This window comes from Protomyctophum bolini (genome assembly GCF_963924005.1).
Source record: "Protomyctophum bolini genome assembly, chromosome: 3".
NCBI classification, from domain to species: Eukaryota; Metazoa; Chordata; class Actinopteri; order Myctophiformes; family Myctophidae; genus Protomyctophum; species Protomyctophum bolini.
Window position 1 is genome coordinate 38,205,265 of NC_137864.1, and position 17,647 is coordinate 38,222,911.

Genomic DNA, 17,647 nt, shown 5'->3' on the forward strand with positions numbered 1-17,647 from the left:
AAAAATGTTTTATATAATTGGAAACAATACAATTGCAAATAGTCATACCACGAGCTCACACCATGTGATTTACACTCGGGGAAGAAACTTCTCATTCTAACTTTTTGTGGTTTACATTACCGCCCTAGTTGATCATACTAGCGTCACACAAAAGTATCAAAAGTAGAACATCTACAAGCTCGAAATGAGGTGCGAAGCGGTGCACTTTGAGCTTGTAGATCTGCTACTTTTGCTGTTTTTTATTTATTTGAATGACGAAAAGAGAACAGTTTTGGACATAAAGAGACCCGGCAGAGAGACGATGTATACAGAACCAAAATTTTACCAAATTATTCCCTTTTTTTGTATTTATTTTATTATAATCATTTTGTTTTATCAATACATGATTTATGTATTTATTTTAGGAGGGACACCAGGTTCAAAGAAGTTCAGCCAACTCAACTGTTCAACAGTAATAGTTTTGTCAACAAATGAAAAAAGGGAAAAAATGAAACAAGGTGAAAAAAAAGACAATACATGAAAGCAAAACTACCGTGGCACGGAAGCAATGCGAGAGAGATGCAAGGCGAGAGAGAGGAGTGATAATTGAAAAAGCGTGTTTCTTCTGCTCTCGTTGTCAATTATGTATCCTTCCATTCCTGCCTATAGCTGGTGGCTTTCACACCCCACACACACACACACACACACACACACACACACACACACACACACACACACGCACACGCACACGCACACGCACACACCATTTGTCACATTGCATCCATCAGTCTGTACAAGGATTCAATACACCTAAGGACACACATATGGCACTCCATACAGTCAAACTGCCTATAACAGCCGAAACAGATATATTGGCAAGTTGTTTGGCTTTGCTCTCAGTTTAGGTACATGGCCCAGGTTTCCAAATATCAGTACGGATAATCTACATACAGTATGTACCCAAGGTTTGTTATGATTCTAAATAACGGTTGGAATGTTTATCTTGAAATGTCTGGTCCATACCGTACCGTACAAATCAAAGTACAGCCCACCCCCAGAATCAAGACCTTTTCCAACGGCATCAGACCCTAGGTCAACAGTATGGTCATGGCGAGCAATGTACAAATGTTGTAAATGCACGGCATCCATTAGTTATGTGTACAATGGATTCAGAATCATGATGGTTCATACAGAGTGGAGTATGGATGTCAGCATACCAAATTGACAGATTGTACTTGGTTGGTAATATTTGCAGTCTTGCTTTGATGGTGAATTTTAAAACATCCTCCCCAATAACAGCATTTCTCTGTTCAAATGTGAAGCAGAATGATCAGAGGAATCAACACAGGCCAATTTTCGCTGCAGCCGAAGTTCATCCCATATGTTGGGCCTCAGTCAATCCAAACCCCTAAACCGGGTCCGCGTCAATATGCCGACGGTCCATTGGTCCGATCGACAACCTACCTCAAACCCTCACCCTAACCCTAACCTCCCCCGGGGCAGACACCTAAACCTAACCACCCACCCTCTCCCGACTTCCAGCGCACCTCGGACCAATGCTCCTTCGGAGCAATGGTCCGTCGGATCATAGGGTGCTTCCCCCCTAAACCTACCCTCTAAATGTCTAAACCTACTGTACCAACCTCAATCTTTTCCCAATTGAAAATCCTGTGAACAAAATGTTCACCATAAAACATTGTGGGACAATTTGGTCAATAATACAATTACACACGCACAAGCACTTGCACACACACACCATTAGTTTAAAAGCTTTGCATGCTTATTGCTTACAGTACATCAGTGTGTGTGTGTGTGTGTGTGTTTCACATAATCCTATTTTTCTGCTGTAGGGGCAGTGAGACGTACTGTAACAATACGAATGTACACAGTGTGTGTGTGTGTGTGTGTGTGTGTGTGTCAGTGTGTGTGTGCACACGTGTGTGTGCGTGCGTGTGTGCATATTTGTGTTTTCCGCATGGCCAAAATATTTGATCCTAGTACAGACATATTTGATGAAGCCTGGACGAAATGGAGATAATATAGAGTACCGCGCGCTGATGTGTGCTTGTGCGTGTGCGTGCGTGTATGCATGTGTGCGCGTGTGTGTGTGTGTGTGCGTGTGTGCATGTGTGCGTGTGTGTGCGTGTGTGACAGAGAGAGAGACCGACCTAATGTGTGTTTTCTCATGGGTTTGGTGCACACAGATATGATGGGTAAGGACATATTCCTGCTCACTGGCCTTAAGGCCACTAGCAGTTAGGATAGGTCACATGCAGAGGAGACACTTTGTGCCAGCTGAGATGGGTTCACGAGGGACACATTTTCTGAGCAATCCTAATTGGCCCACATCCGTAGGCCCGAGGGAGGGTGGGAGAACTCATTTTGTTTCTCTCTAAAGCAGTGGTTCTCAACCTTTTTTCACAAAGACAGACACTCACTCACTCACTCTCACACACACACACACACACCCACACACACCACACACACCACACACACAGTTTTACTTTAATGATTTAGAAAAAATGCTATGAGAAGTTACTTTTACGCGATGCACACATTTCTGGGACCACAACACCAGCCCGGATGTCATTTCACTGGAGCAATAGTGCTGTAGGTCCGTTGCCACCTTTAGTTTGTTGTGATCCGTGAACGTTTCGTTGGGCAGTGCTCGGCACAAAGCCAACAACCAAACTTCCCCCCCCCCCCCCCCCCCCCCGATATATTGTTCCAGGGACCCCCAGAAGCAAAGATTTCAGTTAAAAATATTTGTATTTCTATATGTGTGTGTGTGTGTGTGTGTGTGTGTGTGTGTGTGTGTGTGTGTGTGCAGGTAAATTCACCTGCATCGAGGTGCGGTTCCACCTGGAGCGTCAGATGGGATACTACCTGATCCAGATGTACATCCCATCTCTTCTCATCGTCATCCTGTCCTGGGTGGGTAGCCCTGTCAGTTATACAGTCCTGGGTGGGTGGCCCTGTCTACAGTTATACAGTCCTGGGTGGGTAGCCCTGTCTACAGTTATACAGTCCTGGGTGGGTAGCCCTGTCTACAGTTATACAGTCCTGGGTGGGTAGCCCTGTCAGTTATACAGTCCTGGGTGGGTAGCCCTGTCTACAGTTATACAGTCCTGGGTGGGTAGCCCTGTCGTTCTGGGTGGGTGGCCCTGTCTACAGTTATACAGTCCTGGGTGGGTAGCCCCGTCTACAGTTATACAGTCCTGGGTGGGTAGCCCTGTCTACAGTTATACAGTCCTGGGTGGGTAGCCCTGTCAGTTATACAGTCCTGGGTGGGTGGCCCTGTCTACAGTTATACAGTCCTGGGTGGGTAGCCCTGTCTACAGTTATACAGTCCTGGGTGGGTAGCCCTGTCTACAGTTATACAGTCCTGGGTGGGTAGCCCTGTCAGTTATACAGTCCTGGGTGGGTAGCCCTGTCTACAGTTATACAGTCCTGGGTGGGTAGCCCTGTCGTTCTGGGTGGGTGGCCCTGTCTACAGTTATACAGTCCTGGGTGGGTAGCCCCGTCTACAGTTATACAGTCCTGGGTGGGTAGCCCTGTCTACAGTTATACAGTCCTGGGTGGGTAGCCCTGTCAGTTATACAGTCCTGGGTGGGTGGCCCCGTCTACAGTTATACAGTCCTGGGTGGGTGGCCCTGTCTACAGTTATACAGTCCTGGGTGGGTAGCCCTGTCTACAGTTATACAGTCCTGGGTGGTTAGCCCTGTCAGTTATACAGTCCTGGGTGGGTAGCCCCGTCTACAGTTATACAGTCCTGGGTGGGTAGCCCTGTCTACAGTTATACAGTCCTGGGTGGGTAGCCCTGTCAGTTATAAAGTCCTGGGTGGGTAGCCCTGTCAGTTATACAGTCCTGGGTGGGTAGCCCTGTCAGTTATACAGTCCTGGGTGGGTAGCCCTGTCAGTTATACAGTCCTGGGTGGGTAGCCCTGTCTACAGTTATACAGTCCTGGGTGGGTATAGCCCTGTCAGTTATACAGTCCTGGGTGGGTAGCCCTGTCTACAGTTATACAGTCCTGGGTGGGCCCTGTCTACACTAATACAGTCGCAGTTTACTATGAAAACCTGCAAAACCTGTCAGTCAGTCCGTCACACATTGTGACAAGCTCCATATATGGCCAATACATAATTAATTCGTTGTTGATCTGACCTCATCTGACCTCCTCAAACCCTGAAACACTCAAGACACTGCCCCCGCTGCCACCCTTAGATCTCCATATATGGAGCTGAGTTGTTCTGACATTCCATATGTTGATCTGACCTCATCATACCCTGTACACTCAAGACATGCTCCATATATGTCCAGTACAGAATTCATTCCATATGTTGATCTGACTCCCCCATGCCAAAGTGCCAGCACTCGCCCAGCAGTCTGCCGTCACCCAGGCGGATGCGTGCACACGACCTCCTCAGGGAGTCATACTGCTGGTATTTTAGAAAGCTATTTTAGGTTAATCTGGTTCTTGTAATAACTTTAACCCATCATGATCTGAGGCTGATAATACAAATGCATTCTAAATCAGTGGTTCTCAAACTTTGATGTGCCAAAGATGAAAAAGAGAGAGAGAGAGAGAGAGAGAGAGAGAGAGAGAGAGAGTTTATGCCTATATAAGTGGGAACGTATAGATGAAAAAGATCACACAGTGAGGGCTGCTCTTATCATCGTACATTATCATGACGTAACATGTGGATTTGCTCAGACACATATGTCGTAAATTCTCCTTTCATTGTCAATGGCACTTAATGTTTGTGTTGGCACAAAAAGCCGATTTGCTCAGAGTTAGGACAACAAGCTGTATATAGGAGGCCCTCAGAAATAGTATGAGGTCTGGGGGAGAGAGAGCAGGGGAAGAGAGGGGGAGAGAGAGGTTACTAGATCTGAGGGCTGCGTAGCGGCCCAAACCTCTAGTGCACTCACAATGCACTCAACCAAATTCGACGCATTCAGCAAAAGAATATCGTCAAATCCCCAAATTGGTGTATTGTGATTGGCAAATTGAGTGGCAAAGTGAGTTTAACGCCATTTAACGCTGTTTAATGCAGAGGTTCCCAACCACTGGTATACGTGTACTGTTATATGGGACATGTCCCACTGGTAGGCTACGCGAGAAGGGAATCCCAAGTTTTCCCGACCATGAATCTATAACCGTTCGTCACCAGGATCAATGACAATGTTCAAAAACTATGATATATAATATTGCATTCTGTTGTGATTCATAATATAGCAGCAGGCAGGCTACTTGAGGCCAGTCAATACATTGTCTTCCGTGTTATACAATGATGCACGACCGCAACGCTACTACTTTGGGATGTTCAGCAATTATTACATTTCATGGTGTTACAGGTATCTTTCTGGATCAACATGGACGCTGCTCCGGCCAGGGTGGCCCTGGGCATCACCACCGTGCTCACCATGACGACACAGAGCTCGGGATCCAGGACCTCTCTACCCAAGGTACACAGGAAGTGGTGACCTTGACCTCAACTGAAACAGGATGTCGGCATATCAGCTGCCTTAGTCACACCACATATTTAGGATGATAGTCCATTTTGATATAGAGAGACCTCCTCAAGAGAATATTTGTGTTTCTCTTCAGATTTGAACCCGGTTTTAGCTAATAGAGCCAGCCTGCATGTCCGGGGGATAAATTGAATCTTGACCATCAGGTTAAAATTGGTGTCAGATCCTGTGTCTAGGTGATCCATGACCTTTGACACGATCTATATGTCTTAGAAAAGCAGGGAGACAAAATACAATTGTAGAAATGATCAGAATACTCTACCATACATATTGTATACATTATATATTGTATTTCCATACTCTAGCATACATATTGTATTAACATACTCTACCATATACAGATTGTAGAAGTTATATCGTATTAACATATTCCACCATACAGACAAAATTACATTTAATTCAATAAAAAGTTACATAGTGAGGCTTAAGTGGTAAACTCATTAGCTAATGATATTGGCGGGTGACTGACTGACTAAACTATGGCAGCACTCCCTATGTGTTCTGCACCAGCTTGGCTGATGGCTTTGAAAAAAGTGTGATATAGATGGATTATATACGGTACCATATACGCATGTGGTGTGTGTGTGTGTGTGTGTGTGTGTGTGTGCGTGTGCGTGCATGTGTGCGTGTGTGTGTGTGTGTGTGTGTGTGAGAGAGAGAGAGAGAGAGAGAGAGTGCCACAGTCTTGATAGCGTGTCTCATATGCATGAGAGACAATTGGACATGAAACACTTTTATTACGTAACCCTCATTATAAAGTCTCTCTCTCTCTCTCTCTCTCGCCAGTGAATGCATGCGATGTACTGTATTTGTGGTGTGTGTGTGTGTGTGTGTGTGTGTTTTAAGGTATAAGCACATTAATCCTCTCTGTCTGTGTGATGAGATATGGTTGCTTTCTCTCTCCTGCAGTGTTCTTAACATCTCAGTTGGCGTGGCCGTGGCGGTGGCAGAACGTAACAGTCTACCACAGAATAACACACATTCAAATCTCATTGACTGCCAGAGTTTCTCTAGAACAGCCAGCATTTTTGTCAGCGTTTTGTCTTTCTATGACGATGTACACACAAATAACTCAAAAGAAATTAGTGTCTCTACTTTCATTGGGGAAAAACTGTGTTAATTTCTGCAATCGTTCTTGGCAGTTGAATATAAATGAATAATAGCTTGTTTTCACCAAAAACCATGTGTTTCACATTAAAATGTCATTTAAGTAATTTAAGAACCACTGATTTAGAAGGCATTTGTAGTCTGTCTTAGCCAGAGTCCTCTTATCTGCCATCGACACCATGAGTAAAGCTCGTGGTGCCTTGCATGGTTTCCGCTGCCATCGGTGTATGAATGGGTGAATGTAATGCACAATCTATGTAAAGCGCCTTGGATAAAGGCGCTATATAAATGCACCATTTACCATTTACCATTTAAAGCTCAGTCCCTATCATGGTGCCAGCCCGCCTAATCTGCCTATCCAGTCTGACTCTGTCCCTCTGTCTGCCATGACCTCTGTCTGCCATGACCTCTGTCTGCCATGACCTCCGCCTGCCTGTCTGCCATGACCTCTGTCTGCCATGACCTCTGTCTGCCATGACCTCTGTCTGCCATGACCTCCGCCTGCCTGTCTGCCATGACCTCTGTCTGCCATGACCTCTGTCTGCCATGACCTCTGTCTGCCATGACCTCCGCCTGCCTGTCTGCCATGACCTCTGTCTGCCATGACCTCTGTCTGCCATGACCTCCGTCTGCCATGACCTCCGTCTGCCATTACCTCTGTCTGCCATGACCTCTGTCTGCCATGACCTCTGTCTGCCATGACCTCTGTCTGCCATGACCTCTGTCTGCCATGACCTCTGTCTGCCATGACCTCTGTCTGCCATGACCTCTGTCTGCCATGACCTCCGCCTACCATTACCTCTCTCTGCCATTACCTCCGCCTGCCATTACCTCCGCCTGCCATTACCTCTGTCTGCCATGACCTCCGCCTACCATTACCTCTGTCTGCCATTACCTCCGCCTGCCATTACCTCTGTCTGCCATTACCTCCGTAGCAGTCCACGGCATAGAAAAGGACGCTGGAAATCACTAGCTGATTGAACATCTGCAGGAGCTTCCTGCAAAGTATGTTTGCAGGAGCTTCCTGCATATGTTGAAAGAGGCCAGTGTCAGGACTCCTTAATACCCATCCTCAACATGTCTGTTTGTGTGTGTGTGTGTGTGTGTGTAGGTGTCCTACGTCAAGGCGATAGACATCTGGATGGCGGTGTGTCTTCTGTTTGTGTTCTCGGCGCTGTTGGAGTACGCTGCTGTTAACTTTGTCTCTCGGCAACACAAAGAGCTACTGCGCATCCGCCGACCACGAAGGAGCAGGAACAAGGTATACAATCTACCATGCACGTACGCAATGTGTACAATCTACCATGCACGTACGCAATGTGTACAATCTACCATGCACATACGCAATGTGTACAATCTACCACACACGCACGCAAACATGCACACAAGTTATGCCACCTACCGTGCAGACTACGCCCAAATTCCATCTCTGCTCCTAAAACAATATCACATAAACTAAATTTAATCACTTAAAAACATATATTTAAAATATCTAAACAGCCAGCTAATATACAGTAGCTAGTATAAAGTTTCAACTAGTCTGATTTAGGGAATGCACTGCAGAAGGAGGAAAAGTAGCCTGTTCAAAGGCAGATGCATGAGCCATATTTGTGCCACTCCGAACTTTGGTGAGATACGTAAAGATATGTGAGATACGTAAAGCCAGCTTGGCCACTGAATTGTACATCATTGTTGCAGCCACATACTTGCCATAAATGCACTGCAGGATATCTACCTGAGTTAAATCACAATTTAGCCATTTAGCAGTTGTTCTAATCCAGAGTGATTTACTCTGATGTGAGATCGGTAGCAAAGTAAGTACCTCTAGTCAACAAACAAGGTAAAATTGTCTCTCTCACACACACACACACACACACACACACACACACACACACACACACACACACACACACACACACACTTTAATTGTGGAGATACCTCAAGCTTCAATAGCCATTTAGTATACACTGAGAGCCACAGCTTGACCCTGACAATATAGTGGCAGCTGTGTCGAAGCATTGCTCCAATGAACAGCAATGGCAAACATGGTATTTCGTACCATGTTGACTCATCTATGGTGTATGCGCAATGCTCTGGTTTTGTATGTTGTGTAAGAGCCACGACATGTCTCATGTACCCCTCTGTGTGGCACACTATGCATGCATGTCCATCACTCCATGTGAGCTTTTCATTTCATTCAGCTATTTCCTCCATCAGTGTGGGCACGTGCATTACATCACAAGAGCCACTAGATGTCAGTTTAGAGCAGATTAGACAATAAAGGCAAATTCGAGACATTTGCACAGTATCACGATATCCATAAACACATAAGAGTAAAGCCAATGCCACAATTTATGTTTACGTTATAGGTACAGTTGTAATTAACTAATAATGTTTATGTGCCATGGCACTATAACGAATTATTTATAATACTGAAATATTTAAAATACACAATGCTATAGCACATTATAATAGGGAGCCATGCATGTTAGTTTGGCTGGAAGATAATCTTATAGGTGTGTGAGATATGTTGATCAGCTAGAGTAATGCTTGTGTTATCAAATGTATCTAGTTTGGGAAATGCTATTGAGTGCTCTACTTGTAAATCAATATGGGCTCTTAGAGTAGGCTAAATATCATAAAACACTGTACACACGTTTATTATTATTATTATTATTATTATTATTATTATAACCAGGTGGTATAACTGGCTGCACATAATAATTACTTACTATGAAGACTAGAATTTAGAAAGTGTTAACACAATTAAGCAGCATCTAAAAGCCCAGTTTATACGTTGACAGAACATAAAATCATGGCAAAAGTCGAGCCGGGCTACGCAATTAACGGAACAATCAGGGTCCCATGTGTTTCATTTGTATTGTTTCACAGCTATTTATTTTATATCGACTTAAGTATTTTGAGTTTCTGTGTGTGTGTCTGTGTTGCCTTTCTGTGTGTTTGTTTTTTGTATGTGTTGTGTTCTTGTTGCTGTGCTTTGGATTCGTTTGCATGCTGCCCCACCTGGTGGTAGAATGGTGAAGGTGCAGTTGATCCAGTGGAGCTAGCAGAGTCTCTGCGCGGCATTGACACATCAGAGCCACTGTACGGATCTCTCAATGACATCTACTCACAGAGGGTAATGACACCATGCCACCTCACTCTGTCACCGTCCCTATGTCAGCACCGGTGGTGGACAAAGTATTATCTTAGCTCATCTACTCACAGAGGGTAATGACACCACCTCACTCTGTCACCGTCCCTATGTCAGCACCGGTGGTGGACAAAGTATTAACTTAGCTCTCGAGCAGTGGTGTAAAGTACATGTAGCCTCAAGTAGGCCTACTGCACTTTAGTACAATTTACTTTAGTACAAATTTACTTTTACTACTACTCCACTACTCCAAACATCGTACTTTTAATCCACTGCATTTATTTGAAAACTTGAGTTACTTACTATTTAGCCTACTTTGTAGATTTTGATTATTATTACTATTAAACCACTTTGGCCCTATACATTTCTATTTGGAAATAGACAATCAAGTAACAGTTTTGGACATAAAAGGAGACAATATTTGCTCGAATAAATACTCTGGTATGAACATATTTGAAACTTTGAATATGTCCCCCCAAAATGTGAAATGAATAAAAGAAAATAAGCAGTGAAAATAGCAGATGTAGGCTATACAATTGCCACAATTCGGACCACAATGTGATGTTGACTTTCAGATATGCTATTTTCACTATGTGAAATATAGCCTAGGGCTCAAGTGGTTACTGTACTTTCCCAAATAGTAGCCCGGGTGTTTAATACACAAAATGGTGTCCCCACTCCCCACCGGTTATTAGGTAGTGGGCGGGTATTTGCAGGAGAGCTACTATTTGGAAATATACAGTATGGTAATTTTTTATATAATTTACGTTTGTAAGAGAATGTACCAACTATACGGTTCTCAAATACTTAGTTTCTGTCCACCACTGAATAACACACTATGCTACAGTGCCTGACCATCTCACTGTCTCGATGTGCAGCCAATGCTTCCGTTTAAAACATTTAAACCGTTGACCGGATTCCATGGGGCTCTATACTAGCTCAACAATAAGCTCACAATGGTAAATGGTTTGATTGATTGATTAAAGTCTTTATTAACTGATTGGAGAATTACAGTACATTTCAAGCATAACTGGTAAATGACATTTATATAGTGCTTTTCTCCAAAGCGTGTTACAAGGCAGCAGATAGAATTTGGTTAACGCTTGCAATGTGAGGGTGTTTAGTTTAGTGTGTAAACTGGAAAGGGCTTTTATATGAGGCCCTTGGGGATACTGTCAACTAACTATAAGGTTTAAGTGGTCAATGTGTCATTTTTGTTGTTGTCATTGTTGATGTTGTTATTGTTGTTGATGCAGTTGTTGTTTTCAGAGTTCAAATAACACTTTTAAAAACAAGTTAAAAATAAGTTAAAAGTGATATTTATTAAATATTTATGACAAAGACAACATCACATGAAGTAGGCGGTGCATTTTGGTTAGTTTATTATGAACTAGAGGAACAAAAGTCCCGGATATACATAGACACTTTTATTACATTATTTTAAAAATAATTCCGGTTACAGGTTTGGGTCACCTCTTAAAGCTTCTTTAACTTTCCTCTTCTACCCCGGATTTTAACCCGGTTTCGTGCACTCTTTATTATCATTGAGCTAATATACCCTGCTTGCTCAGGGGATAAATCTGGTCTGTTGTCAGCTGTGTGTGACATGCAAAAATGATGAAATAGCATCCATTGAATTTTCCTGTATGCATTAGGAATAACACAAACTGCATATCGTACAATGCCATTTATTATCTGGCATTGATAGATATTAGGCTGTTACATACTTGTGTGTTCATACTTGTGTGTTCAAGTATACAGTTTGTTACTGGCCATAGTACGGACTGCAGCTTTCAGTGTAGGTTCTGCTGTGTGTGTATGTGGGAGGAGTCCTACCTACTGTTTCTGACTGCCTCCAATCAAGACTGGACCAATCATCAGCAGAGGGCTGTCCATCACATCACTATAGAATGTCGCAGTCCCTCCCCCTTTCAGAACAATGAGTGGCCCAGGAAATTATTTTCCATTCATTTTCTCCATAGGCTTTTCCTAAAGTATTTATTTAAAGACGGTTACGCCGTGGACAAAGCCAACTCGGATCGTGACAAATCATGACAATGAACACAATGTTTTGGGCCGATCAAATAATTTATAAGAAGAAAAACAACAAAAAAAGTGTAACCTGCTGTTTTTTTCTACTTTCTAATTATTTGTTTGGCCCATAACATTGTGTTTATTGTCATGATTTGTCACGATCCGAGTTGGCTTTGTCCGCGGCGTAAACGTCTTTAAATAAATACTTTCTGAAAAGTCTATGAGGAAAATGAACAGCGATTTATTTTCCGGGTCTCTCGAGGGGGCGGGACTGCGACGCTCTATTTAAAGAAGTGTTCTCACCTCCCCGGCAGTGTGTCACAGTTTGTCAGTAGGCTACTTACTGTACTGTGTGCAGGTTGTCCAGAGCTTTGGTTGTCAAATGTCTATACTATGGGCCTCTGAAAGTTTGGTGCGCCCTTAGTGGGCTACATTTTAATTCTGCTTCATTGTTAACCACATGCATCTTTTGTATGTCAAGTCAGTGTCAGTGACTTGATATACAAAAGCAGTGATTCTTAAAGTTAATGGAGTATGCATATTGTAAAAGCCACCTTTTGAATAGGTGACTCAGCGTAGCCAGCTTGAAGTAGCATTCATTTTGTAACCTTTTATTTTCTGTTTGCTAGGTAGGTCAGTGTTTTCTTTATTTAAAGTTAGGATAAGACTATTTTGATTATTTGATTTGACCCATACAGCTTTTATTATATTGTTAAAATACATTTTCATTATATTACAATCTTTATAGGTCTAGGGGAATAAAGGATTGCAACATAGAAGGAAAGTGAAGTTGTTTATTGGCCTTTTTACAGGATATTTATTTCAATGTCAAGTACAAATTCACATAGAATTTGAAAGGATTTCAAACCTAACTGAAAATGTCCTTAGAATAAAGGCTGTATGGGGCAAATCAAATAAATAATCAAAATAGTCTTATCCTAACTTTAAATAAAGAAAACACTGACTTACCTAGCAAAAAAAATAAAATAAAAGGTTACAAAATAAATGCTAATTCATCCATCTGTCTGTCGGGGGACACATGCGTTGTTCCGACGTACTACAGTCCGACATGCAACAGTCTGACAACATGCGTGGCTGGTTAAGACTCACCGGTGGCTCCCGACATGCATTGCCGGTTAAAACTAAAACTAACTATCTGAGAGGCTGAATCTCATCAAATGGTGGTCCATGGCTCAAAAGCCAAATAAAAAAGGGTTGAAAACCACTGTGTTCCGCCACTGCTAGTGATATCTCCTCCTTCTAACCTCTGCCCCCCCCCCCTAAACAGGAAGAGGAAGTGTGCGAGAGTCGTCTGAGCTTCACTGCCTCCGCGTCCACCAACAACAAGGACTCCTACTCTGTCTGCAAGTCCAGCACCAACAACACCATCGCCGTGGCAACCACACCAGGAAGCAGCGCCACGCAAAACCCTCCCGCAGGGGGTGGAGTAGGGGCGGCGGGAGGGGGCAGTGGCCCTGGGGCCCCGGCGACCACGCCAGGCGGCAAAACGCACGAGGAAATGAGGAAGCTGTTCATTGACCGAGCCAAGAAGATTGACACGGTGTCCCGGGCCGGTTTCCCCCTGGCCTTCCTGTTCTTCAACATATTTTACTGGGTTCTCTACAAGATACTCAGGCATGAGGATGTGCACAAACAATAGACGCATAGGCTATCTGCACAGATAGAGAGAGAGAGAGGGAGAGGGAGAGGGAGAGAGATGCTGATCCTACGTAGGTTTTATCAGCTTGAACCACAGCATTCGTATTCTCTGGGGAAAATTAGCCAAAGATAGCTGATCTACAACCTCAAATACGTGTTTTGTTTGCGACACGTTTGCAAGCTTGTAGATTGGCAATTTGTGGCGAAGATATTTGGTGTAGACAGAAACAGTACAGAGCAAAGTGATGTCATGTTTACCACGTCTACAGGATTTAAGTGGTTATGCAAACACACATTATGCACATACAGACACGAAAAACAGGCGACATGCGACAATGTCCACGCGACACGGCTTCCGAAGTGTCTGGTGTCACTGTACAGTTCACGCTAACACAACCTTCCATCTTGAAAATGGGATGTTTGCGTTGTTGTTTTTTGGTTTGTTTTTTGGCACGCTATACGTGGCTGCTCGGCATCAGGGAATGGTCACGTGTTTACAAGGCCTTTCTGTGACGAGTCTGTCTCTCCAAACTGTGTCTTGTCATGAAAATAACAGAAAACATGCCTGAGATATGACACGAGAAATGACAGATACCACGGCAAGATACCAAGACGGGATTCCTAAAAAATGGATGTCCACCAGAAACTTTTAGTCCAAGTTCTGTGTGCCGTTGATTGCAGCTAAAAAAACTAAGACGATACAACGTATATGCAGGGTGTTCCTGCCCCTGTTTCTCCTCACTCTGTGTCTTGCATTCTCATTGGCTGGGGCTCGTCGCTGGTCTCACTTTTCACAAGATATAATTAGCCGCCTGGCAAGATACGATAGAGTTTTTATTTATTTATTTAAAGGGCATTTCACTGTTGTTTTTTAAAAGAAAGTCATTTTATCGTCTACTCAGGTTTTGAGAGAACCCCAGACAGTTTTTATATATTTGATATGGATTAGTATTTAGTTAAAATGGGCTTGTATAGGAAGGGGATACAATTCATATAAAAATCTAAATACTAAGCTATCTCTGGGTCCCTCAAACTGTGGGATGAGGAAAAAGAGGAAAATATGCATTCAAAATGGTTCCATAATAAGGCTATGAAATGCTGAATAATGAAGAGATAAAATTTGTCCTGCAAGAATGCCTGCAACCGAAAATCGGTGTAAACGACCACAGGATGAACATGAAGTAAACTAGTGAAAAGCGGAAGACATAAAAAACTAACTACGTTGCATTGTTAATTTCATCAACTACGTAAAACTAAGCTATGGTGACGGGAACTGAGACTAATTAAATGTTTTGACAATGTTGACATGACAACAATTACAAACCAGACTAAAATGTTATATTAGGCAGGGACTAGTGGGGAGGAGATCCTGTGTAGAGCTAAAAGACTAAAGTAATGGTTTCGTTGCGCACTGAAATTAGCTGACGCGCGACGCGTTGTGAGCTTGTAGATTGTCTATTTTCAGAGCCCAACCAATAACATCAAGCATTACGACTCCATGAAGGCCTACCAAGCCCACCTTCATGCTAACCCTAACCCTAATAATTTGAGAATCTTAGTGTCACAGTGATACTCAAACTCAACACAGGATTTGATTATACCAGCCAGGCTCAAAATATTAGTACTATTACGGTACCTGTCATGGCAGTCTGGCAGAGAAGGTGTAGGACCCAAGTGCAGACAGTAGCAGCGGAGGCAGAATTCAGGTGCAAGATCCAGGTTGTATTAACAATGCAGGGGAACATGTAAGCTCAAAAACAGGACTGAACACAGCAACTACAAACAAAGAATCAACACAGAACTGAACACACAAGGGCATATAAAAAGACACAGGTGAACACCACTGACAATCAACACTGGGATAGGCTGGGGAACCAAGGGGACACAGGTGGAAACACTGGCAATCACAGGACTAGTAAGACAAGACAGGAACAGAACTACAGGGGCAGACAGGAAAGAACAAAGCAAGACTACAAAATAAAGGTTCAGTGTAAAGCTGTGTTCCAATGCATCCAGTGTGTATTAAATCAAAAGCACTTATTACTTCTGGTTACTGGTTCAATTTACAAAACTCACAGACAAACTTAAATGGCCACTTCACCCCTTTTGCAACCAGATCCAATTTTAATGATGTTTAGTACACAAGAAACACTTTCCTCGTTTCTTTATAATATGTTAAAGTGTAACATCTGACACACTTCACAAAAAGTGAATCATATCTGGGAGGCAATTGGCAAACATGAATAAATAACAAATGATTATCTTGGACGGAAGGGGCCCTGAACCAATTACCTAGACTAGAGGCACATTAACATTCTGCTCCACATTCAAATGTATATTAGTATGACGATATGATGAAACAATTTGTGACAATTATGCATGCAGGATTTATTATGCATGTTCATTATGGTTCAGGCCATTTGATAATGTGTGCACACAAGCCATGTAATAGAGAGCTACAGTAATACAGTCCAGCTGAAACGAGCAAATGCATTCTTTGTTTGATTTCATACTGTAGATAGCTATAATACATCATTGAAGTTCAGTTGAAATGGGTTAATGTTATTGCTGCTTGACTGAACTTTTGGTCACAATTCTAAGATCACATATTTTGGCCAAATAAATTGACCTAAAGCACAGCTTCCTTGTGATGTAAATAATGTTTCTCCTACTGTTAATTGGTTGCTCATTAATTAATTACTTCTCTGCTTGGATCTATGCATATTTTATGCATGATATTTATCATATTTATGGATGAATCAAAGCAGAAATTAGACCCAAAACTCTGCCCTAACCCCTTATTTATGGGTATGCGGAATAAAGGGTAAAGACTGTGGAAGTCAATCGCACCACCGTGAAGGGGGGCAAATTGCAATGTATCCCCCACTATATTTGCCCCTATACCTCCCAAACACAAGGTTGCACAGACTTAGCGAGCTGCAGGCACACATTAAAACAAATACATTTATAGTTTCTAGTATAATTAGCCTGTCGCTAAGTCCCACCCAAGCCCGTTGTTGGCCAATACCACATTAGCAACGGTTACTAGGTTAGGAAACTCGGTCAAGCTTGCAATGCTGGTCAAAATGGTTAAGCAGTGTCAATACATATATTTGCTGTACAGCATGTGTGGGTTTGTTTTCTTACCTTATGAGCAAATTAGTCCATTCCATGAATTATTTCGCTCCGTTGTGCAGTTTAATAGTAGGCCTATCTATAAAAATAGGCTCTCATTGACTTCCATTGTAACGGGGAAACAGCTCTCAAAATCAGTCAGAATAGCACATAAGCGAACACAACAAAAGCTGATTCTGACAGTTTATGACATCAGGAAAACTCATGCCATCTTATTTTCGTCTTTTGATAGATTTATAAAGTAACTATATTGGTTGGAGATATACAGTGAAGGGTTCTGGTGTTCCTCGTTTGTAAACAAGTCGCTTTTGTTTACAAATTTGTTTACATCCAACGTTCTGGATGGTAAGTCTGGGACCGAGGCTACTTCAGACCTTAGAGTATATATACAATAGAGAAGACACCCAAGTTCTCCTCCCGTCCACTTGCATTGAGTTGCTCAGAAGCGCATGAGGCGAATCCACTCCTCCTTCCGGTTTAGGAGCCCTGTGCATTCTGGATTTTTGCCCTCAAACACATGAACGCGCGAGCGACCGGCAGAGTGGACGGAGCCTAGTGCGCGTTCATGTGTTTGAGGGCAAAACCTTACCAAACTGCAATACCTTCTTCGGCCACTATGTCCATTGCGCTTCAGGATTTCCTCTGGGTGTCTTCTCTATTGTATAATAACTCTATGCTTCAGACCAATCAGATCGTTTTGTAGGCAAACAGGAACTTCTTTCCACACAAACTTGACAGGGTTGCCAAGTCTGCTTATTTCCCGCTACTTTGGGCTTAAGGCTAATAATTAGTACTGTAATACATTACCAAAACATTAATTATCATAGATATAGGCCTACATAGTATTTATAATGATAAATGCATACAATATTTTTATTAGGATTATATATGGTGATGGTCATATTATTTTGTTTGTTTTGGCTTGTTTTTCCTTATTTGGCTTTAAGAGTTGGCTTGTTTTTGGAGGTGGGTTGGCTTATATCTCTCACACAATGTGGCAACACCGAAGTCAAAACAAAAACATTACAACGTTGATATTTTTT

At 42.7% G+C, this 17,647-nt stretch overlaps 1 protein-coding gene across 1 annotated transcript in view; it reads left to right on the plus strand.

Moving 5' to 3' along the window:
• Window positions 1-13,470, plus strand: part of LOC308312408 (glycine receptor subunit alphaZ1-like) — a gene marked incomplete at both ends in the record, with an annotated part of 41,103 nt that extends 27,633 nt beyond the window's left edge. Inside the window, 4 exons of the mRNA XM_080759014.1 lie at window positions 2,810-2,913; window positions 5,339-5,449; window positions 7,734-7,883; window positions 13,099-13,470. Of these exons, the coding sequence (XP_080615140.1) occupies window positions 2,810-2,913; window positions 5,339-5,449; window positions 7,734-7,883; window positions 13,099-13,470 (737 nt within the window). The remainder of the gene's footprint in view (window positions 1-2,809; window positions 2,914-5,338; window positions 5,450-7,733; window positions 7,884-13,098) is intronic.
• Between the last annotated feature and the right edge of the window lie 4,177 nt (window positions 13,471-17,647).